The following is a 26574-nucleotide window of genomic DNA, read 5'->3' on the forward strand; positions in this document are numbered from 1 at the left end:
TGAATTACATGAACAATTTACCAGAACAAGATTCTGAAGCACAAGATATTTTTGAATGTGATGAATTGGTTGATAACGATGGCAAAAGGTCGTAACGATGGCAAAGGTCGTAATGATGACACTGAATATCAGGCCCATGAAACAGAATAAGGCAAATCATCAGAATTGGAAGATGAATATTCAGAACCCATACAAGCCAGTTCTTAGATGTTTGATTCCAGTGGCACTACAAATTTCTACTCCCAGTCAAGGAAAGAAGCGGAAAAAGTCGCATCCATCTCAGCATCTGGAAGTTGGAAATGCAGAGACTGGAGCCGATGGAACAGTGTGGACTCTAATTGCACCAGGGAATGCATCTGGAAAGATTAGGGTGTCACAATGTGTTGGTAGAAACTTATGGGCCTACGCAACATGCTAAGGAACTTATAGTTGTAGATAGTTACTCGAGTGCATGACAGGTGTTGACAGACAATAATACTCTACAGAACATAAAAAACTTTACACAAATTGGAGCCCAAGAACTTTTCTAGGATGACACATGAGTATTTAACACTGCCCTAATAGAAGCTGCCATGGGTATAATGTATGTACATGGACTGTATGGAGAAAAGAATTTCCCCCTAAAGCTTCTGAGGTCTCAAGTGTGGGGGCTGTCATTTTTTTCTCGCACTATGGGAAGGAATAAGTTCATAGAAGTCATGCAATTTTTAAGATTAGACGAAAAGCACACTTGGTCTGAAAGACTAAATATCAATGGCTTCGCAGCAGCTACCCCAGGCTGGAATTCATTTGTAGTTAACTGTATCCAAAACTATAAAGCAGGTGCATTTATAACTTCAGATGAGCAGCTCTATGCATGCAAAGCCTTGTGCTGCTATATACAACACATGAGTAATAAACCAGAAAAATTTGGTTTCAAGTTATGGCCTGCAGCAGACGGCAGTAGTCACTATATGGTGAACAAATTTCCTTACTTGGGTAAACTAAGTGAAACACCCACTAACATATGTGTTGCAGAGCATGTTGTTAAACAGCTCATGCAGCATTACACTTTGAAAGGAAGAAATGTAACATGTGACAATTTCTTCACAGCCAAACAGCCTGCAGAGCAACTGAAGTGGGAGAACACGATCATGATGGGTACACTGGAGAAAACCCGAAGAGAAGTTCCTCCATCAGTGAAGTCTACCGCCGGATATTTGTACGATACTATTTTATACAAATCTCGTGACACAAAAATTACTTCCTATCAGAGGAATATGAAGAAAAATGTTCTGTTGAGCACAATGCACCAGTCAGTTGCAGTGGACAAACAAACACAGAAGAAAGTCCCTGAAACTGTGAGCTTCTACAATTCCACTACATTTGGAGTTGATGTTCTGGACCAGATGTTTTGTCTGTACACTGTCAAGTTTGGCTGTTGCAGACGTCGTATGCACGTGCTTTTCGACATCCTAGGCCTTACTGGAATCAACACCTGGATCCTTTACAGAGAGACAACAGGAGAAATAATTAATGAGCGAACATTTCTTTTCAAATTAGCAGAAGAACTCTCCTCTGTGTGTGTACAATCAAGAAAAGAACCTGTTCAAACACTCATTGTGACCATTGAAATATGTAAAGCACCAGTACAGAAAAAGTGCCAGATAGGAGGATGCAAAAGTTAGAACAAAACTAAAAATCTGTGTGTGCAGTGCAAGAAATTTCTATGTCATCCATGTTTTGGTAGTGCTCAATATGTGTGTGGAAAGTGTTCTGACAAAGATGGTGGCTTTAACTGAAAAGGTGTCATACACAGACAGAATGTTATTTTCTCGTTATTTCTACAGCAATTTGTGTCCATTTTACTTTATTTTTCCTACTAAATATACATTAATGAACTGTTTGAGGCTTTGACTCAGTAGAAGTCACACAGATAAAAAAATGTGTTTCTTTTTTTTTTAGTTCATTTTAAACTGATTTTGTATTTACAGTGTATTCTTTACTTCAATCGTCTTTATTTAATTAAATACACTTTCTTAGAAATTTTTAAGCATAATGCACTTGTACAATAAGCATAATGCACTACTGACCTATAAAGACACCATACTGAAGTAACTTAAGAAGTAAAACTGAAAACAAAGAAGGAAAACTCCATCTGTCAAAATGACAGGTCGTTGTTCTCCTATATAGTTCACTAATGCCAGTCCTCCTAGTGTTAATATTTTATCCACCTCGTGATGCCAATTGAGGAGCTACTCGACCGAATAGTGGCGGTTTTGGTCAAGAATACCATCTTACCGACCGGGAGAGCGGTGTGCTGACCTCACGCCCCTCCTATCTGCATCCTCCCCTGAGGATGACATGGCAGTCGGATGGTCCCGGTAGGCCACTCGTGGCCTAAAGACGGAGTGCATAGATGTCTCGTATGTTAAGCTACCTCTTTAACTATGCACACAAAATGCTTCATCTCAGCTTTAAATGAGAATACCTGTTAGCTCCACCTCACACGACAGAAACTCAGCTTCCTGCCATTCATCACATGACTTACTGTTGGTTTTAAACCTCAACAAGTCAGATACAGGCGTGTGCACTGTCTATTATTTCTGGCCTATGACAGTCACTACAAAAAAACATCCACACAGGGCAATACCTGACCTTTACAATAACACACATTTTTTCCTTGTGTCACATGATAGCTCCTTTAACATTTGTTGTTGTTATTGTTTTCAGTCCGAAGACTGGTCTGTTGCAGCTCTCCATGTTACTCTATCCTGAGCAAGCCACTTCATCTCTGAATAACTATGGCAACTTCTGAAGCTGATTACTGTATTCATCTGTTGCGTCTCCCTCTACAATTTTTACCTACCATACACTCCCCTCCTATACTAATTGGTGATCTCTTTACGTCTCAGAATATGTCGTATCAACCGAACTCTTCACCTAGTCATTTTCTGCCACAAATTTCTTTCCTCCCCAATTCTGTTCAGTACTTCCTCATAGTGATGTGGGCAGGACATTTATAAATGAGCAGTACACACACACACACACACACACACACACACACACACACACACACACACACACACACAGATTTAACTTTTACAAGATACTGCAAATAGCAGATGAAATTTTGAATGAGTGGCTCCTATTTCAGTTAATTCATGCAATTCTGCTGGTTATTTAGTTAATTAGAATTGGCAACACTGGTCTGACTGACTGACAGCCATTCAAGTCTATGTTGTTGAGCGAGAAGGAAGTTAATCTCATCTCTGTGTTATAGATATCATCTGCTGTACAATGGCTAGAGAAATCTCAACAATAAATCCATTATTAACATCATAATTTCAAAGCCTGAACCACATTTTGTTGAGTTTGTAATGACTAAAAGCAACAGCCACACTATGCCGACTACCTCGTTCAGCTTACCACAAATGTTTCAAAGAAGCATGGACCAGAAAAGTTTCTGGTGGTAATAGGTGACCACACTGAACCTGGTAAAGGATAAGTCCCTTCATGTCGATCCACTCAGGTGCCTAGCTCACCTATTAAAATTGTAGTGCTCAGATATTTTAGGCTGTCAAACAATCAAAACTTTAATGGCAAATGTAGTAAAAGTTGTCAAAACAGTAAAACACAGCCACATTTAACAAGCAGTGTTCAATGAAATATCAGCTGAAAAAAATTTCAAAGATAGGATTACATTGTAGTTTCCAGAGAAGACAAGATGGGGGAGTCATCTATTTTGTCTTGAAAGTTTGTAGTCAAACAAAGCTGTCTTAATTGTAAACAAAAAGGTGCAGTCATATCCGCAGCCTGAAATGAAGAAAGTTCTGGATGATGATGTTTTCTGGGTGAAAGTCGATAAAATGATACAACTCATGAACACAACTGTTCATTTGATTACAGCTTTAGAGTTAAATGAGCATCAAGTTCATAAAATTGCGATGAAAGTCAATAAGTTGAAAGTAGTTCTCACTGAGAAATAACATCCTCTCCACTACAGTCTGCAGAAGGAAAGTCGAGCTTATCTAAATTCCAAGCTATGAAGGAAATGCGTGGGTCTTCTATCCACCTTGCAGTTAATCATCATCATTCAGCAATACAAGGTAGTAACCTGAAGCCTATCGATATTCTTGATGCAATAACCTTTGTTTGTGGCACAACAAAGAACAAGGGACTAAATGTTATTCAGGTTAGAGAGAACCTGGCTGATTATAGGGACCAACAAGGAATTAGGTCCAGACAATTTATGTGGGAAGAAGTGGTTCCACACCCTCAGAAAGATAAAAATCATGGTGTAAATCCTTTATTGTATTGGCACGGTTTAAGAGGAACTTGCAAATTGGCAGAAGTCACCATAAAAATTCTGGGTGCACCAGTTACATCTGCTGCTACAAAGCATTCTTTCAGCACTTTTGGATGGATGCACAGTAAAAAAGAAACAGACACACGTTTAAGTTGATGAATAGAGCATGAACATGACCTAAGCCTGTTGACTCCAAGGAAAAACCCATACTGAACAGTCCAAGCTAAGACAAAATGGAAAGGAACCCAGTAGTCAGTGAGGAATCAGATTCAGGAGAATCCGAGGCAGTGTCAGAACTTCATGACTCTTCAACTTATGATGATCAAGAAACTGACTGAGAATAATTTTTTAATTTTTTTGCAATACTACAGTGTAAGTGAAAATACTACCTACAGGCTAGCTACTTAATATAAACTATACTTTATTTCAAAAATTAGTTTTTAACTTGAATGTTGTTTTCTTTCTTTTTTTATGTACTACCCCAAGAATTGACCTCTTTAAACATGTAAACAGTTATATTTACAGTCCAATTTATTTCCCCTAACAACTCTCTACTAACGCTCAGGCAGCTTTTTTAACTTACTTACCCAACCACTAAAGAAGCAGTGTTGAAAAACACCTTTCCAAACAAAAAATATCAGCTTGAAATTTTTTTATTAGCACCACTTATCAATTAATCTTTAAAACTTTTTAACGCGCCCCGACACATGAATTTTGGGAATTTGCCAAGGCATTTATTGTAGGCATTTGCCCCAAGCATTTTACATTACTACTTTCTCATTAGTTATGTGCTCTACCAATCTAATCCTCAGCATTCTTCTGTAGCACCCTATTTCAAAAGCTTCTATTCCCTTCTTGTCTCAACCATTTATCATCAATATTTTTCACTTCCATACATGGCTACATGCCACAAAAATACTTTCTGAAAAGACTTCCTAACTTAAAAATCAATATTTGATGTTAACTAGTTTCTCTTCTTCAGAAATGCTTTTCTTATCACTGCCAGTCTACATTTCATATCCTCTCTACTTCGGACATCACCTCTTATTTTGCTCCAAATAGGAGAACTCATTTACTAATTTTAGTCTTTTGCTATTTAATTTAATTCCCTCAGCATCATCTGATTTAATTCACCTATATCCCATTATCATCATTTTGATTTTGCTGGTGTTTATTTTATATTCTCCTTTCACAGCACTGTCCATTCCATTCCACTGCTCTTCCAAGTCTTTTGCCCTATCTGAAAGAATTACAATGTCGTCAGCAAACCTCAAGGTTTTTATTTTTTCTCCCTGAACTTTAATTCCTACTCCAAATTTTTCTTTAGTTTCGTTTACTGCTTGCTGAATGTACACATTGAATAACATTGGCAATAGGCTACAACCCTGTCACTCACTTCTCATCCACTGCTTCCCTTCCATGCCCCTCAAATCTCGTATCCACTGTTTTGCTTCTGTAAAAGTTGTGTATAGCCTTCCACCGCCTATATTTCACCCCTGTTACCTACAGAATTGCAAAGAGAGTATTCTAGTCAACAGTTTCAAAAGCTCTCTAAGGAAAGACAATTTCACGTTTATAGCATTTGAAAAATTAAACTATCTTTTAAGTTGTATGGTCAATATTATCTTGCGCATTCCTAGATTTCTTTGTAACCCAACTTTATCTTTCTTGAAGTCATCTTCTGTCAGTTTTTTCATTCTTATGTAAAGAATTTATATTAGGATTTTCCAACTGATAGTTCAGTAATACTCCTGGGACCTTGTTTTGACTTAGGTCTTTCAGTGCTCTGTCAAATTATTCATACCATTTCGTATCTCCTCTCTCATCTTCATTTACATCCTGTCCCGTTTCCATAATATTGCCTTCAAGTTGATTTACTTGTACGGACCCTCTATATACTCCTTTCTCCTCTTCTTTTCCACCTGAGCTCTTGATTTTAAAACAGTTGCCTCTCTTTTCTCCTTAGGCCTCTTCAATTTTCCTGTGGGCAGTATCTATCATTCTTCCTGTAGGCAGTATCTAGCATTCCATTAGTGAAATAAGCTTCTATATCATTATATTTATCCTACAGCTACTTCCCCCAAGCCATTTTGCACTTCCTGTCAATCTCATTTTTTAGACCTCTGCACTTCCTCTTGTCAGCTTCAGCCACTGCATTTTTATATTTTCTCCTTCAATCAATTAATTTCAATATCTCCTGTGTTATCCAATGATTTGGCCTTTTTATCTATTTGATCCTCTGCTGTCTTTACAATTTCATCTCTCAAAGCTACCCATTCATCTTCTACTGTATTCATTTCTCCTGTCCTAGTCAGTAGTTGCCCAGTGCTCATTCTGAAACTCGCAACAACCTCTGGTTCTTTCATCTTATCCAGGTCACATCATCTTAAATTTCTACCTTTCTGCAATGTCTTTAGTTTTATTTTAAGCTCATAACCAATAAATTGTGGTCAGAGCCCACATCTGCCCCTTGTAATGTATTACAATTTAAAATCTGGTTCCAAAATCTCTGTCTTACCATTATATAATAACCTGAAACCTTCTGATACCTCCAGGTCTCTTCCACGTATACAACCACCGTTCATGATTCTTAAGACAGGTGTTAGCAATGATTAAATTATGCTCTGTGCAAAATTCTACCAGAGGGCTTCCTCTTGCGTTCTTTTCCCCAGTCCACATTCACCCATGTTTTTTTCCTTTTCCTACTACCGAATTCCATCCCACATTACAACTGTTAACTTTTTGTTCTACCTGAATAATTTCTTTTATTTCATCATACATTTTGTCAATCTCTTCACCATCTACAGAGCTAATTGGCATATATACTTTTACTAGTGTGGTGTCATGTCTTGGCAATGATACTGCGTTCACTGTGCTGTCCATAGTAGCTAACTCACATTAATATTTTCTTATTCATTATTAAACTTTCTCCTGTATTACCAAAGTTTGATTTTATATTTATAACCCTGTATTCACCTGACCAAAAGCCCTTTTCCTCCTGCCACTCAACTTCACTAATTCCCAGTATATCTAACGTTAACTTAGCAATTTCCCTTTCTAACAAATGGAAACTCCACGTAGGAATATCAACAATATTAGAAAAAGGATAGATTACTACTCACTGTAAAGATGACCCCTTGAGTTGCTGACTCTCACAATGGAAAGACTGTTACACATTATAGCTTTCGGGCAATGTCTTCAGCAAAGAGAGCACACATATTCACACAAGCAAGCATACCTCAAGCACACATGACCACTACCATCAACAGCTCCAATCGGAACCCCGGTTGGAACTGCCAATGGTAGCAGTCATGTGCGCATGAGGTAAACTTGCTTGTGTGAATGTGTGTGCTTTCTTTGCTGAAGAAGGCTTTGCCAGAAAGCTATGTGTAACAGTCTTTTCGTTGTGCCAATTGGCAATTCAATGCATCATCTTGACAGTGAACAGCAATCAATTCTTCTCCTAATATCATTTCCCTCTTTAAATTTTTTTAAACAATCTGCATATTTAATGCTCATATCCATAGAACATCAGTTTTGTTTCTCCCGATGATGATATCCGACCTGGAGATCAAAACTGGGGATTATTTCATTTCCAGAACAGTTTACCCAAATGATGCCATCATCATTTACTCACACAGTATAGCTGCATGCCATCATGAAAAATTATGGTTGCAGTTTCTCCTTGCTTCCAGCTGATCACAGGACGAGCACAGCAAAGCCGCTTTTGGTTGTTGGTACAAGGCCAGATCAATCAATCATCCAGACTGTTGCCTGTGCAACTACTGGAAAGGCAGCTGCCCCAACTATCTCTTTACCTTTCAGATTCCATATTGTCAATACAAGCCCCTCCTTTCAATACATCACATAAAATATAATTATGTCCACAATACTATCAAAGGTTTGTGTAAAATTACAGGATGTCAGGATATTTTCTGGCTAGTTTTTGAATGCAAATATCACATAATTCACTCTGAACCTGAGGTACTTGCTGCAAAACATGAGAATTATGAAAATCATTGCTACTAATAAATTCATGAATAGTGATTTTATATTTGTATCACATTTTTTATTTCCATTAGCACTTCATTTACTCATCAAGACACATTTACTCATCAAGACAGGTCTCGTGTACTAATATATCTGTTACTGCACTTCAGTTTTTCCAATAATATTTTGATATAACCCTCAGTCTATCCATTCTTATTACAGAACCTGAAAGTGTGGAAGATAATTATTCTGATTGAAAACTTCTTATCCTGGTTAATATTAACTGCGAAACATCAATACTCATTTCAAATCAGTTCTTCACACTTCCATCCTGTTTGGACATTATGACTACTGGGTGAAATGACCAGAACTTTGTATCAGTCCTTGAAGAATGGTGTAATAACTGAGACAGTGAAGCATTACCTGCAAAATGCAGTATGGTTGCAAATCTTATCGAAGTACAGTTTTAATTTGCCCTAAAGGACCTGTTCTTTTAAATGGATTGTAGAAGTAGTAATCCATCAATTTTGCAGTCTCCTACTTTCACAATCTGACTTAATCCATAAATATTTACAATGAAGCAGGCTGAAATATATAGTATTTCTAAGCCAGCAGATATGTTTAGCTAACATAAACACAAATGTGTTACTGAAATGTCCTGGGTGGAATACATTATCTTAAAAATTCCAAAGTCAGAGATGTATTACTATAAAATATTGGAAAACTCAGCAGATACTAAAATTTTATAATTATTACAAACATCATTTGATGAATGAGACAAAACTAGTGAAGAGAAGGTGCACTTACCAGTATGTATCCTTATATGTCTGACTAAGTTTGATCTTTGTACAAATTCTTTTGGGCAGTGAGGGCATTTATGTCTTGGACCATTGTGGATGAGAAGGTGTTCATTATAGCTGTCCTTTCGCTGTAAAAGCAGTAACAGTGCATTATACTTCTGCCAAAATCTCTAGAGAATAATACAGCAGCACTACTATGTTTACTGTAGCATAAAATAAATGACTGACATCAATTTGTATAGGGCACAGTCAATGAAAAAGAGACGTTGCTACTCACCATGTACTGGAAATGTTGAGTTGCACACAGATACGACAGACAGACTACTAAACAAGTAAGCTTTGGTCAAATAACCTCCTCCTGAATTAGACATTAGACAAAAAACATTTTTCTTGTCTAATGTCTAATTCAGAAGAAGGCTTTTCGGCTGTTGAGCCTGTTTGTAATGCAACATTTTCACTGTATGATAAGTAACAATCTATCCTTTTCATAACACTGTCATTTCATCCTGGATTTTCCACTGTTTACGTAAACTGTTTATTATTTCGAAAGTAATCACCCTAACTGTTAATACGTTTATCCCACTGTAAGACGTGATCATCAATTCCTTCACAAAAAACCATTTTTGGTTGCCTACAGAAGCATGACTGAACCCAGGTATGCACCTCTTCGTCTGAAGTAAATTGAAGAAGAGGTGCACATCTCGGTACAATCATGGTTCTCCATGAAAAGCAACCATTTTCCCACGAAGACACTGACTGTCTTGTATCAGAGTGAAATACATATATTAACAGTTATGAGATTACTTTTGAAATAACGAACAGTTTGTTTACTTTTTTCCCCACAAGTCTCATTTTCATCTGACTGCCCCATATATTATAACATGTCTCAGTGTTGGAGGAGGTATATTTCAATTCCAGCAGTAGTGAAGAGCCCGTCCTCCATTTGATATTTGGAGCTCTTATACAACATTTCCTGTCTGAATTTCCCATCAAAAGACTAGTTGTCTATTCGTTTATTCAGGTTGTATACGGGGACAAGGAAAAAAATTCCCGGGAGGGGTGAGGGGAGGCAGGGGGAGGGGAGGGGGGGAGGGGAGATGGGGGAGAGAAGTTTTGGAAAGACCTTTAATTTGCAGCAACATATGCGGTGCATATTTTTGTATTACGAAAGTATAAATTCGAATTACACCAAACGCATTGCATTAGTTTCCGGAGCGTTGAAACTGAGATTTCGATGTCCTTTTATAATCCAATTATATCTCACCCCACATGATATTGCCAGCCTATGACAGCAGATATTCAGAGCATAGGACACCTGTTATAGTCAGCCAATAGCAAGATTACTGGTTACGTAGCACGAACACACAAATAAGGAAAGGTTAACTGTTTACATTACTATACATAGTAAAGCTGCAAGAAAAGCTAAGCTTCCACATATAATACTGGTCTCTAAGATTAACAAGCTATAACAGAAGCTAAGCTTTCACATGTAACATTGATCTTTTTTTGCGTGTGTAATACTTTAAGATACATAACACAAATGTGCCAGTAAATTTAAAATCATGACATAAATGTCTGGTCTTGTGGGCTCAAAATTCTTTTAAGTGGCTGGTCCTCAAAGTGTTCAGTTTTAAACACTCTGTGATTTAGAAATTCATCCTACTTTCTCACACATAACATAATTCATCTTGCGTAAAAAGAAATTTATTTTGAAAGTAAAGCTTTTCAAACCACCGTTCCCAATACTATCTGGAGACTGTTAGAAATAGGTTCGATTTAGCAGTTGCCAGAGAGTGCCAGAACACAGGCATTATTGCGCATGCACAGCTGCATTGGTGTAGGAAGTCAGCGTGTTCCTAAGTATAAAGCACTAAGAGAGCTTACATTACACCATAAGAGAAACAGGGCATCAGAGGATATTCCCAAGAGCATCGGAATTTCGTAAACCATAATAAAAATGCATAACGGCTTGAAGTGCACATTGTTTTTTTCCAGATTCACAATGAAGTAGGTCCCATCTGATATTAAGCTTTTCAGTGTGGTTTTTGGGATGTAAATTTTCTTGGAGTACCAGTATGTATGATCTCATTTTTGGTTCTTCATTATGGTATAATGCCACAGGCAGCAGAAGATTATAACATGCACTTGAAATTCAGCGAACAGTTGGAACTACCCAATACTGTGGAATGAAGCACTTCATTTCAAATAAAATGATTGCCTTAATAAAGCCAATTTTTGTTAGCAAACTTGCAAAAATAACTTCACTGTTCTGCAAGGTGATTAATGCTTGTCTGCTAATAACTTAGAAATTCAATGAAATCGGAAAACTGAAACTAATAATATACTTCTACCCTCTGTAATTATGTGATGGTGTATTTCCTTTGTCATTTAAGTTTTTTTTCCCCTCTTGTTTATATTTTATTGCTGCAGCATCATTCTCCAGTAGCAGGATACAGTAACATTCTTTGCTAGAGATTCAATTCTTACCAGTCAAAATTACAAAAATTCAACTGATAGCTAAAATAATGAAAAATTCCTGGAATTCCAACAAATTCCCGGGTTTTTCCCGATTTTCTCCTGGATGAAAAAATTCCCAGATTTCCTGGTTGTCCCGGGTTGTATACACCCTCTTATTACTGCAGTTTTTTGGCAAGTGAACTTTCTTTGTATGAATACAGCTTTTTATTCTTTACTTTTATCTTTCAAATTAGATACCGAGATCAAAACAAATAATAAAAGTGCAAACACATGCCGAAGATTTAAGAGTAATGTGTATATACTGATTATTTGACTTAATTTCACAAGCATCCAATTCACAACAAAGCAGTAATGACATATACTTCATCTGAGGTATCCAACATTCTTCAAACAATCTCATCTTTTTGTGGAGTTTGAATAAAAATAGCCATATCTGTCAATCATCTACACAGATTCATCAACAACTGTGGGTAATAGATTTCAGAAAAAAATATACGTTGAAAGTGGCAATTGCAATAATATTATCAGCGGAAGTAAGAGAGACCACAGAATCCAAGATTTTCACTATGATAGCCCCTTCCCTCCAAAACCACCATCCCGTTTCCTCCCACCTCTACCACCACCACCACCACCACCACCACCACGACGGCCATATTATCTGTTCTTCACTTGAGCAGGCTTTATGTGGTTGTGCATGAACTCCACTGAGTGTGTATGAACACAGAATGTGCCTGGTTTTTGACGTCACTGATATATGGGTACATCTTCGAACCTATGCTTCTACCTAAACTGCAAGGTCTTCATCTAAATCTTTCTTTTAAAAAGAATCTTGAGACAATATTAGGAAAGCATTATTTCTGACTGGCACAATTAACATCACTGTTTTAAAAGCATGTGCCAAAATTGGGAAAAGGTATGTTTTTGTGAAGACTGGTCATGGAGGATAAAGGAAAACTTCTGTCCCATAGTAACAGCAGAACATAGTGGTAGAAATTGGAAGCAGACAGTATTCTGTTAGCAATTCCCAGATCCATGTTATTGTCTGAATCAACAAAGTTGCCTATATAATTACTATTTTTTACCATATTGACTTCTTAATTTCCACCATTAAAGTGGATTACTAACAGATTTTTAGTTGTTATCAAGCCAACTGCCTGTCCTATTGGCGAATAGTCTCAATTTGTGGAATTCTGCTTGTCAGAAGTCTATAGTACTTTATTTTTGGTTTCTAACTTCCCTTCATCACACCCCCAAAAGTAAAACCAAAAACACTGATATGTCCTAGTATGGCACTTTTTCATTACTGTTTATGTAAGTTAACCCGTTACAATTATTAAGAGAAGTGGTGACAAGGAACTTCCTTCTTAGATCCCATTTATAATTTTAAATCGTTGTGTCGAGGTGTGACATGCGACAGTAAAATGCAAAACTGTGCAAAAGGAATAGCTGGGGGAGGAGAGAAGAGTGATGAATTGCGAAAATTAAAAAAGCGTTCATAAGGATCCCCCCATGCTGAAACTATTTTCTTGAATGAAGTGAACAAAACTTGAAAATCCATTTGAAAATGTGTCATTTACACTGATTTTTGACTATATTACTCTACTTACGGTGAACTCCTTGCCACAATACTCGCACTTTGAGATACCAGAACCAGTATGCAGCTGCCGATGGCCATACATTCCAGATTTTGAGGCAAACCCCTTGCCACATTCAGCACAATGGTATGGACTTTCTCCTGAATGATCTACTTGGTAATGCAGTTTCCTGAAATATACAAAGACCATTTCTTAATGTAGAATAGGGGAACCTTCTTACTTGTTACAATAATATCAACTGAACTTGCCATGGATAAGTAGACAAAGAAACTGGATCGTGAGATAGATAGGCCATTGTTAGTATTAAAAATGATAGGTGGCAATGATTTACTGATGGAAAATTATGAAATTTATTGTCAAAAAGAGTATACTAACTCAAGACTCAAACCCATTACCTTGTAGTTTGTGCGCAATGCCATCATCATTTGTAATACCTAATAGGGTCTAGTCAAAGTATTAATCCAGCACACAATTTAACTACATATTCTATGCACTACATTACAGAGTGTGAGATTCTTTCGAGCTGGAAGTCACTACATATCACGGGAACAGACGGCGGGGAAAGGTACAAGAATGACACAAAAGCAACAGGTGAGAATAAAAGTTCTGTAGCGGTGATAATGAACTGCAGGCTACTGACAAAGATGAAGGTTGAAACTTAAAGATCACAATATGTAAATGGAAATCACAGTCAATAAAAAAATGAAAGAGACTAGGGAGAGCCACTGACAGACGATATAATATTTTCAGAAATTGCAGCTATTTGGGCAAGCATCAACTCAGAAAAATAAATAACAACAACGGAAATTCAAAGCTGGAGAAATATGTAAAATAAGGGAAAGGCAACCACTCCCCTATAGCGCATTGGTGCATGGAGCACAGAAACACACAACACGAAACAGCATTCACACTAGCTTTTGTGCATTAGCTCTTTTTCTAGCATAGTACACAATTGACAAACACAACCACATAGACATTCAAATGCACACTGTCGTGGCCATGTTAAGACAAAGTGCGTGGCCATGTTAAGACAAAGTGCTACTGCTTGAAAGCTAGTGTGAATGCTGTTTTCTGTTGTGAGTTTCTGTGCTTCAAACATAGATCTGCTACAGGTGAGTGGTTGCCTTTCCCTTATTTTGTGTGTTAACAAAGTTAATAATCTCAAAATGGACAACAATGGGTATTCTGAAAAGACAGTGTATCAAATTTTAAATACACTCCTGCTCCTACTCAAATTCTGCATTCATCAAAACAAGAGTACTGGGAACAGTTCACACTGCATTTGAGACGCTGATCAGTTGGCAGGCACATAAACTAGACTGGAGGTTGTTTTGGATGGAGTGGGTGAGGAGAGGGAAAGAAGGTGGGGAGAAAAAAAGAGGGTTGGGGGGGGATGGCAGGGAGGGAAAGGCAGCAAGTAGGACTATGCCACATGTGAGTTAACTTTGGTGCAGATGCAGGGAGTGGCATGTGGTACACAATGATATGGAATGATTTGGGATGAACAGACAGAACAAAAGAAAAGGAGGACAGTGGATAATATGGTTGAGAGTGTAAAATGAGAAATTGGAGGGGTGGGGGTGAGGCATAGGAACAGGGGTAGAATCCAATGTGGAAAAGGGACTAGTAAAGATTGACACCAGGAAGATTGCCAGAGCGAAGGAAATGTTGTAAGGACAATTCTCGTCTATGTAGTTCAGACTGGTGGAAAGAGGGGTCGGGGGGAGGGGGAAAGTAGGACTGATGGTACTATTTATGAAGCAGCTACTGAGGTCAAGCATGTTGTGAATATTAGTGTGTTCCACCACTGTGCTGTCAACTTTGCTCCTGGCCTTTCAAATGACCTGAGCACATGAAGCCATGAAAAAAAAAAAATCAGCTGATATGACTGCTTTGACTGGTGTGGTAGGCCTGCCTCTGATATGACAGGATATGCCTGTGATGGGGCTACAGTAGGACTTGCTGGTGTGTGCAAAAGGTAGGTCTTGCACCTGGTTCTAAAACAAGGATATGATCCATGTAGCAGAGAGATTGGGAATAGATGTGGCATACAGATGGGCTACAATATTCCTGAAACTGGGTGGGGAGTGGAACACCACTTTGGAGGGAGAGGGGAGGGTATGACAATAGATAGTTGACATCCTGGAGGAGGATGTGGTAGTGAGGGGAGGTGGAGTTTGGGAGGCAGTGCTCCTTTGCAAATGTTACATAACAGTGCTCGGACGGTTACGGGAAAATGTGGAAATGGACAAGAGATCTGTTTGCAGATTACATTTGGAAGGAAATGACTGGCTACAATGGGCTCAGCAAGATCTTCATCATATTGAGCCAGACACTACAGAACAAACATTTTAGGCTGGAGGGTATTGTGCATATCAAGATGGAAGTGGTGTTTATCATTTGTAAATTTTATAGGGCGTAAGTTTTTGGGAAGTTGTTGGAGAGGTGGTGGTCAATATATAAAAATGTGATACACTGGGTTATGGAGGAGCAGATGAAGTGGCTAAGAGAGAAAGTACTGATGCTATGGAAGAATGAGCACAGAGGGTCTTTATTATAATGGTATTATGATGACATTAAAGAGACAACTGGTTTAGAATATTGCGTTATCAAGAAGTTCTCCTTGTGCTATCTGTTTCCTTGCTCTTCTTCTAAAGTTTACCCCCTTTTCTAGGGAAACACAGAACTGTTAGTGATCATGACAACAAAGGGTGGATAACAAAAGGTTTCACACAAGAAGAGAGTCAACAACAAAGGACAGACTAAGGTAATAGGCATATCCAGTACTGTATTGATGGCAGTGGTGGATACATATGGGTGCCCCCCTTATATTGGTACATATTGGCTTGTCGCTTTCATAGTAGGTATTTGTTCACACTCCATAAAAGTCCAAAAGCGAATATTCTGGCAGGGAATGTTCTTGAAACAACTGAGTGACATATATAAGGCAAGCAGAGTAGTCAGTTTGAAAGCAACAATCGTCATGATAACTTGGAAGTGATAACAAGTTAAAATTTGCAATTATTGGCTATTACCACAGACTTCAGTCAGTGTTGTGCTTAGTGATATTAGAAATAGGTGGAGTATGACTGTGTGTTTTAGTGCCAAGTGCACTAGTCTTGCGTTTTTCAGAGCAAATAACTTATTTATTTGAGAATAATTGGCATCTAATTTACCTATGTCGTAACAGTATAATAAAATGTATCGTTACGTAATAAGAAAAAGAAATGTAGAAACATGTGAAGATTCTGGTCACCGTTCAGCTGCAAAAACTACCACCAGATGAACAGGCAGAACTCAGCACTTCCACAACGAAGTTCGTCAACTGATTCCTTTATTTCCACAAATATTGGCAATTATTTGGATATATTAGCATCAGGAAATATTAGTGATGATATAAAACACAAGCTTCTCACAGCTCCAAGGAAACCTGAAAAAGGTTATATCTTTCCTACTTCCAAGCACAACAGGAGGGGACAGGCTGAACACAGACAAGTGCACGATAATCACTTTGAACAGTATCCATGGCTGTTACTCTCAAGTCAAAAAGGCACTTCTGTACATCAACTGTTCACTTTTTGTGAATAATAAAACGGTTGTCCTAGATCTGACTTTCCTACTTTGCACACGCTATACAGAATACTTGCTTGTCTACCTGCATCTATTGCTACAACAGAAAGAAGTTTTCCAGCATTGTGGCATACAAAGACATGGCTGAGGTCGACAATGAAGGAGGATCGACTTAATAGCTTAGCTCTGTTGAACACTCACCCTGACATTGATTGTCCTATTGATGACTTAATTAACCAACTTGCCATGAAGAATAGGTGTATAGAACTCATCATTTAAGGAAGAGAACCATGACTGTCACATTTTTATATCATAAGATGGCATTGTCTTATATAAGTATATAATCAGTTTAAATAAAACTTTCTTAAAACTTTACATGTGACTTGATTATGTTTTATTACGGTAAAAGTAAAGGTAGCTCAAGATACCTTTAGTGCCCCGTCCTTGAGGTTTTTCTGTAACCACCACTGATTTATGCAAAAGTGCATTTGAGAAATAAAATTTTGATCAACACTGTTTGCTTAGTAATGACTTCGAAGTATTTCTTACAGATGTTTTCTGTAAATACTGTAAAATAAGGTTTCCATGAGACACTTTTTTCTCTCCCATGATCTAAACATAACTGCTTTGCATGTTTCAATGTCAACTGTTGACACCATACAGACAGTGCCTTTGCTATCACTTTTACATCTTCTATCACCAAAGGTATTCAGGTCTAAATTGTCAATAGCTTACATACTCTGCAAGCTAAAGTATGATGACTACTAGTCATTTCATTTCCTGATCCACTTACAAAAAGGGCGAGGGAACTATGTTCTTAAATTTCATTTGGAACATTACTATGGAAAATAATCCAAAGCCATACACCAATAACTCTAGCTCTCCTCCAACAGTACTATCTGACAGGAAATCAATATTGAAGAAAAATGAATCTTGCATGAAGTGAGCATTAGACTACTAATGCTTTCAAACTGTTTGACAGAACTCAATATTCTTTCAACTGGTAGCCTGTAAAATATTATATTCCAGCTTCCTTTTCATTTTGCTTTACTGATACTAAAGTGTCAGTTTTGATGAATTACACACTTATCTGCACAAGATGTAATAGCCTGCTGCGCTGGCAATTTCTAACACCTATTCTGCAGCATTTTTGTTTTAAAAAGCTTACCCAATGAAAACAATCACATTACTGGGACAGAATGGATACTGTCTTTGTCAAAATGAATGTAACTAGTAATGAGCTACACAAATAGCCTTTAACCAGAAATGTCCAGATGCATATCAAGTTACATATGATCTCTATAACAACAAAGCTCAACATGTGGGTGGAAAAAGAAACAGTTCATTCATTGTTTTGTGGCTAGGTATGATCACAGACTTACATTACCAACATCGATACACAAGCACCAATTATGTGAAACTTTGTTCTATTCATTTAGAAGACTGAAAATGCTGTATGTAGTAGAAACCTGTTTGACATCTAATTTCTTGACTTCTGGAAAATCTTTGATACTTTTACGAATAGTTTCCCACTAAACAAAACAGCAACACAAATATTCTTAGGTATCAATCATGGCTTTGTTGTAGGGACAATCCAGCCTTTATGTTTATAGAGAAACAATGGAAAGTCTAAATCCAAATGGCCCATTCCCCATCATCCAATTTAAGCACTGTGTCATCTATGCCAGTGGCAAAATTAGAGAAATTTAGGTTCATATCCCTAAAACTGACAAAGGGCATACGTATAACGTAAACGGATAGATTAAAAAAAATCTACTCACCTAGTGGCAGCAGGAGAACACACATACACACAGAAAGGTTTAACTTTTACAAGCTTTCGGAGCTAGTGGCTCCTCCTCCTCTGAGGAAAGGAGTTGAAGGAGAAGGAAGAGAGGTGAACGGAAAGGACTGGAGAGATTTAGGTTTAGGAAAGGGGGTACAGTTCAGAAAAGTCATCCAGAACCTGGATCAGTCGAGACTTAATGGACGGAATGAGAAGGAAAAGTTTTCCTTCCCATCCCATCCAGTAAATCTCCCCCAACCTGGCATTCTAGGTGAGTTACCTGAACGGTATCCCCTTTGCTAAACCTCTCCAGTCCTTTCCCTTCACCCTTTTTCATTCCCCTTTAATTCTTATGCCATAAGAAGGAACCACTGGCTCTGAAAGCTTGCAAAAGTTAAACCTTTTTGTGTGTATGTGCGTTCTCCTGCCACCACTTGATGAGTAGATTTTTTATCTATCTATTTACATTATACTGTCACTAATCAATTATTTTCTTTGTTATATTAGCCCAAAGGACATACACAGTCTTATAAGATATTGTAACTTACCTTTCATCTTTAGAGTCAAAGCGTTGTTGACAAATACGACACCGGAATCCAACTTTAGACTGAGCACTGTGCTTCATACGGAAGTGAATAGCGTAAGCTCGTTTGCTCCACAGTACTTTTCCACATAAGCCACAATCTCTTCTCCTCTCCTCTGAATGTACATTCTGCAACAATATCATCATTTTCAGCAAAAGTTGGAATGTTCTGAAATTACACTAAAAACTGTTACTCTTTTATTATGACAATTACCAACTACTAGCTGATGATAAACCACTTCACTATGGTTTTAGTTTTCTGTCAGTAGTTTTATAAATGTAATAATGGACAAAAAAATTGGAGCGAAAGAGACTTCTTTGCTCTTTTTTTTATTCGGACAAATATCTTACATATAAAGTATATTGTTAAATTACATTCTTATACACTATATTTCAGGTCTGATTGTGTGGTGCGTACACATATATACTTTCTGTTTTGTCCAACATGTGAAAACCCATTGTAGAGTTGACAATGTGAGAAACAGGCTTGCTTCAAATTACCTCTGCAGTGGTGAAATATTTGGCCCTGAGCCTTATTATTATTAATTGCTGGTTTCACAGGAAATTTTACTCTTTTCTAAGAAAATGGCATATGAGTTACCAATGGGATTCTTGGCGTGAACACTGATTCTCCTTTTTGTTTACCAGTTAAAATCATTGCTTCAATAATATTATGAAATAGTTGTTTGACACACATTGTTGTGCCATTACATTATTCGGGTACGTTAATATTTCATAATAGTGTTGCAGAGATACTGAGTCACAGATACGCACAACAAAATGACTCTCACAATTATAGCTTTCGGTCATTAAGGCCTTCGTCAACAAAAGACAGAAACAAAAGCACACACATGCACATCCCCCCCACCCCCGACACACACACACACACACACACACACACACACACACACACACACGACTGCAATCTCAAGCAACTGAAACCACACTGTGAGCAGCAGCACCAGTGCATGAAGGGAGTGATGACTGGGTGGGGGTAAAGAAGTGGCTGGAGCGGGAGGGCGAGGGATAGTATGGTGGGTGTGGCAGACAGCGAAGCGTTGCTGGTTAGACTGAGGATAGGGGAGAGGTGCGGTTGGGGCTGTGGGGGGGGGGGGGGGGGGGGCTGGGGAGAGTAGAGGAAAAGGAGAGAAATGAAGAGACTGGGTGTGGTGATGGAATGACGGCTGTGTAGTGCTGGAATGGGAACAGGGAAGAGGATGGATGGGTGAGGACAGTGACCAATGAAGATTGAGGCCAGGAGGGCTACGGGAACGTAGGATGTATTGCAGGGAAAGTCCCCATCTGCACAATTCAGAAAAGCTGGTGTTGGTGGGAAGGATCCATATGGTACAGGCTGTGAGGCAGTCAATGAAATGAAGGATATCATGTTTGGCAGCGTGTTCAGCAACAGGATGGTACAATTGTTACTTGGCCACAGTTTGTCGGTGGTCAGTCATGCGGACAGACTGCTTGCTGGTTGTTATGTCTACATAGAATGCAGCACAGTGGTTGCAGCTTAGCTTGTAGACCACACAAGTACATCTACGTCTACATTTACACTCCGCAAGCCACCCAACGGTGTGTGGTGGAGGTAGCCCTGCCTTTGATGGGAGAGGTGATGTTAGTGACCAGACTGGAGTAGGTGTAATCTTCTGCAGTGTCAAACAGATCTGAGTTGTTTAGTATTTTGGTCTTCACTGTATCATCCTCCATTTCATTGTCTTTGCTGGCAGAGCGTCTGGACAAAATGGCTTCAGTACGTTTCTGCTTTCACTTTCAAACAAATTTATTAGGATTTCTGGCATGTCAGTAGACAGAATTTTACTTCATGCATGGTTCTCATTATGCTAATTTTGGCTTCATTCATTGTTTCTGAGGCTTGGGCTACGTTCAAATTTCCTGGGATGCTCTCTGCATTTGTTGAATCACTGCAGGTTCTTTCCCATCCTCCACAACTTTGCTTCAAACATACTTTTCAACTTCGTATGTTGATGCTCAACATTTTCAGTGGTGGAGATAAAATTTTCACACTGACCACACAAGATAATCTGAATTTTGTTTCTTGCCACTCTTACTAGGCAGAGAAATACCTTTGTATCTTTCTTTATACTCCTATTTACAACCTTACTGAGTGATGCTGCAATGATTTTAACATCACTGATTCACTGTTCAAGACAAAAAATTTATGCATACTGGTAACAAGGAGATCTAATATGTTATTTTCACGGGTTGATTCTCTGATTAGTTGCTCAAGATAATTTCTGGATAAAACATTTAGAAAATTTCACTTGACTCCCTATCCCTATTACCCCTCCTTGGCCTTTTGAGTCTCCCAGTCTATAGCTGGCAAGTTGACGTCTCAAACTAGTGCTGTAAAATGGCCTGGAAATTTACACAAAATTCTCTCCAAGTTTCCTCTCAAATATTCTGTCTCTACTGCTGCTAATGTAGGGGGTTTATAAAAGCATCTGATGACCATGTTTGATCCATTCATCTACACCCATATTATTTCACATTTGTAACCAGTACTAACCTCACTATGTATCATCATAATACATTTTTATGGCTATAAACACACATTCACAACCAGCTTTCAACCAACCTATGAGATAAAACATTCCAATCAGAATTTCGAATTTCACTACCCTTAATGTCTGGTTTCAGCCAGCTTTCTGCCCTAGTATCATGAGAGCACTGTTACTGTTTTTAAGCGAGACTAATTCTGGGGCCTTTCGATAGGCATCCCCTCAGTTAACTTGTATTACATTGACATTTTCATTCTCCTATTTGCTATAACCCCCCCAAGAACCATGGACCTTGCCGTTGGTGGGGAGGCTTGTGTGCGTAAATGATACAGATAGCCGTACCGTAGGTGCAACCACAACGGAGGGGTAACTGTTGAGAGGCCAGACAAATGTGTGGTTCCTGAAGAGGGGCAGCAGCTTTTTCAGTAGTTGCAGGGGCAACAGTCTGGATGATTGACTGATCTGGCCTTGTAACACTAACCAAAACGGCCTTGCTGTGCTGGTACTGCGAACGGCTGAAAGCAAGGGGAAACTACAGCCATAATTTTTCCCGAGGGAATGCAGCTTTACTGTATGATTAAATGATGATGGCGTCCTCTTGGGTAAAATATTCCGGAGGTAAAATAGTCCCCCATTTGCATCTCCGGGCGGGGACTACTCAAGAGGACGTCGTTATCAGGAGAAAGAAAATTGGCGTTCTACGGATCGCAGCATGGAATGTCAGATCCCTTAATCGGGCAGGTAGGTAAGAAAATTTAAAAAGGGAAATGGATAAGTTAAACTTAGATATAGTGGGAATTAGTGAAGTTCGGTGGCAAGAGGAACAAGACTTTTGGTCAGGTGAATACAGGGTTATAAATACAAAATCAAATAGGGAAATTGCAGGAGTAGGTTTAATAATGAATAAAAAAATAGGAGTGCGGGTAAGCTACTACAAACAGCATAGTGAACATATTATTGTGGCAAAGATAGACACGAAGCCCATGCCTACTACAGTAGTACAAGTTTATATGCCAACTAGCTCTGCAGATGATGATGAAATTGAAGAAATGTATGATGAGGTAAAAGAAATTATTCAGGTATTGAAGGGAGGCGAAAATTTAATAGTCATGGATGACTGGAATTCGAGAGTAGGAAAAGGGAGAGAAGGAAACATAGTAGGTGAATATGGATTGGGGGTAAGAAATGAAAGAGGAAGCCGCCTGGTAGAATTTTGCACAGAGCATAACTTAATCATAGCTAACACTTGCTTCAAGAACCATAAAAGAAGGTTGTAGACATGGAAGAACCCTGGAGATACTAGAAGGTTTCAGATAGATTATATAATGGTAAGACAGAGATTTAGGAACCAGGTTTTAAATTGTAAGACATTTCCAGGGGCAGATGTGGACTCTGACCACAATCTATTAGTTATGAACTGTAGATTAAAACTGAGGAAACTGCAAAAGGGTGGGAATTTAAGGAGATGGGACGTGGATATACTGACTAAACCAGAGGTTGTACAGAGCTTCAGGGAGAGCATAAGGGAACAATTGACAGGAATTGGGGAAAGAAATATAGTAGAAGAAGAATGGGTAGCTTTGAGGAATGAAGTAGTGAAGGCAGCAGAGGATCAAGTAGGTAAAAAGACGAGGGCTAGTAGAAATCCTTGGGTAACAGAAGAGATACTGAATTTTATTGATGAAAGGAGAAAATATAAAAATGCAGTGCAGTAAGTGAAGTAGGCATTGACAGGAAGTGCAAAATGGCTAAGCAGGGATGGCTAGAGGACAAATGTAAGGATGTAGAGGCTTATCTCACGAGGGGTAAGATAGATACTGCATACAGGAAAATTAAAGAGACCTTTGGAGAAAAGAGAACCACTTGCATGAATATCAAGAGCTCAGATGGAAATCCAGTTCTAAGCAAAGAAGGGAAAGCAGAAAGGTGGAAGAAGTATATAGAGGGGTCTGCACAGGGGTGATGTTCTTGATGACAATATTATGGAAATGGAAGAGGATGTAGATGAAGACGAAATGGGAAATACGATACTGTGTGAAGAGTTTGACAGAGCACTGAAAGACCTGAGTCGAAAAAAGGCCCCGGGAGTAGACAACATTCCATTAGAACTACTGACGGCCTTGGGAGAGCCAGTCCTGACAAAACTCTACCATCTGGTGAGCAAGATGTACGAGACAGGCGAAATACCCTCAGACTTCAAGAAGAATATAATAATTCCAATCCCAAAGAAAGCAGTTGTTGACAGATGTGAAAATTACCAAATTATCAGTTATATAAGTCACAGCTGCAAAATACAGACATGAATTCTGTTCAGTCATATGGAGAAACCACATTTCAAAAGCTTCTATTTTCTTCTTGTCCAAACTATTTATCCTCCATGTTTCTCTTCCATACATAGCTACACTCCATACAAATACTTTCAGAAACGACTTCCTGACACTTAAATCTATACTCGATGTTAACAAATTTCTCTTCTTCAGAAACGCTTTCCTTGCCATTGCTAGTCTACATTTTATATCCTCTCTACTTCGACCATCATCAGTTATTTTGCTCCCCAAATAGCAAAACTCCTTGACCACTTTAAGTGTCTCATTTCCTAATCTAATTCCCTCAGCATCACCAGACTTAATTCGACTACATTCCATTATCCTTGTTTTGCTTTTGTTGATGATCATCTTATACCCTCCTTATACCCACGACTTATCTTAGAAAAAAAGATTAAGGAAAGGCAAACCTATGTTTCTAGCATTTGTAGACTTAGAGAAAGCTTTTGACAATGTTGACTGGAATTTTTTTTTTTTTTTTTTTTTTTTTGGCCATATGTCTACTGAATGGTTTGATGCGGCCCGCCACGAATTCCTTTCCTGTGCTAAACTCTTCATCTCAGAGTAGCACTTGCAACCTACGTCCTCCAATTATTTGCTTGACGTATTCCAATCTCTGTCTTCCTCTACAGTTTTTGCCCTCTACAGCTCCCTCTAGTACCATGGAAGTCATTCCCTCATGTCTTAGCAGATGTCCTATCATCCTGTCCCTTCTCCTTATCAGTGTTTTCCACATATTCCTTTCCTCTCCGATTCTGCGTAGAACCTCCTCATTCCTTACCTTATCAGTCCACCTAATTTTCAACATTTGTCCATAGCACCACATCTCAAATGCTTCGATTCTCTTCTGTTCCGGTTTTCCCACAGTCCATGTTTCACTACCATACAATGCTGTACTCCAGACGTACATCCTCAGAAATTTCTTCCTCAAATTAAGGCCGGTATTTGATATTAGTAGACTTCTCTTGGCCAGAAATGCCTTTTTTGCCATAGCGAGTCTGCTTTTGATGTCCTCCTTACTCCGTCCATCATGGGTTATTTTACTGCCTAGGTAGCAGAATTCCTTAACTTCATTGACTTCGTGACCATCAATCCTGATGTTAAGTGTCTCGCTGTTCTCATTTCTACTACTTCTCATTACCTTCGTCTTTCTCCGATTTACTCTCAAACCATACTGTGTACTCATTAGACTGTTCATTCCGTTCAGCATATCATTTAATTCTTTTTCACTTTCACTCAGGATAGCAATGTCATCAGCGAATTGTATCATTGATATCCTTTCACCTTGTATTTTAATTCCACTCCTGAACCTTTCTTTTATTTCCATCATTGCTTCCTCGATGTACAGATTGAAGAGTAGGGGCGAAAGGCTACAGCCTTGTCTTACACCCTTCTTAATACGAGCACTTCGTTCTTGATCGTCCACTCTTATTATTCCCTCTTGGTTGTTGTACATATTGTATATGACCCGTCTCTCCCTATAGCTTACCCCTACTTTTTTCAGAATCTCGAACAGCTTGCACCATTTTATATTGTCGAACACATTTTCCAGGTCGACAAATCCTATGAAAGTGTCTTGATTTTTCTTTAGCCTTGCTTCCATTATTAGCCGTAACGTCAGAATTGCCTCTCTCATCCCTTTACTTTTCCTAAAGCCAAACTGATCGTCACCTAGCGCATTCTCAATTTTCTTTTCCATTCTTCTGTATATTATTCTTGTAAGCAGCTTCAATCCATGAGCTGTTAAGCTGATTGTGTGATAATTCTCGCACTTGTCAGCCATTGCCGTCTTCGGAATTGTGTGGATGATGCTTTTCCGAAATCAGATGGTATATCGCCAGATCATATATTCTACACACCAACGTGAATAGTCGCTTTGTTGCCACTTCCCCCAATGATTTTAGAAATTCTGATGGAATGTTATGAATTCCTTCTGCCTTATTTGACCGTAAGTCCTCCAAAGATCTTTTAAATTCCGATTCTAATACTGGATCCCCTATCTCTTCTAAATCGACTCCTATTTCTTCTTCTATCACATCAGACAAATCTTCACCCTCATACAGGCTTTCAATGTATTCTTTCCACCTATCTGCTCTCTCCTCTGCATTTAACAGTGGAATTCCCTTTGCACTCTTAATGTTACCACCATTGCTTTTAATGTCACCAAATACTGGAATACTCTCTTTCAAATTCTAAAGGTGGCAGGGGTAAAATACAGGAAGTGAAAGGCTATTTACAATTTGTACAGATACCAGATGGCAGTTATAAGAGTCGAGGGACATGGATGGGAAGCAGTGGTTGGGAAGGGAGTGAGGCAGGGTTGTAGCCTCTCCCCGATGTTATTCAATCTGTATATTGAGCAAGCAGTACAGGAAAGCAAAGAAAAATTTGGAGTAGGTATTAAAATCCAGGGAGAAGAAATAAAAACTTTGAGGTTCGCCGATGACATTGTAATTCTGTCAGAGACAGCAAAGGACTTGGAAGAGCAGTTGAACGGAATGGACAGTGTCTTGAAAGGAGGATATAAGATGAACATCAACAAAAGCAAAACGAGGATAATGGAATGTAGTCGAATTAAGTCGGGTGATGCTGAGGGAATTAGATTAGGAAATGAGACACTTAAGGTAGTAAAGGAGTT

The 26574-nt window shown here is 38.6% G+C and overlaps 1 protein-coding gene across 1 annotated transcript in view; it reads right to left on the minus strand.

The window, feature by feature from the left end:
• LOC126101467 (uncharacterized) overlaps window positions 1-26574 on the minus strand; it is an 88021-nt gene that overhangs the window by 21510 nt on the left and 39937 nt on the right. Inside the window, exons 4-6 of the mRNA XM_049912118.1 lie at window positions 19053-19216; window positions 13164-13320; window positions 9086-9206 (exon numbers count right to left, since the gene is read on the minus strand). Of these exons, the coding sequence (XP_049768075.1) occupies window positions 9086-9206; window positions 13164-13320; window positions 19053-19216 (442 nt within the window). The remainder of the gene's footprint in view (window positions 1-9085; window positions 9207-13163; window positions 13321-19052; window positions 19217-26574) is intronic.

This window comes from Schistocerca cancellata, chromosome 9, assembly GCF_023864275.1.
Source record: "Schistocerca cancellata isolate TAMUIC-IGC-003103 chromosome 9, iqSchCanc2.1, whole genome shotgun sequence".
Classification (NCBI taxonomy): domain Eukaryota; kingdom Metazoa; phylum Arthropoda; class Insecta; order Orthoptera; family Acrididae; genus Schistocerca; species Schistocerca cancellata.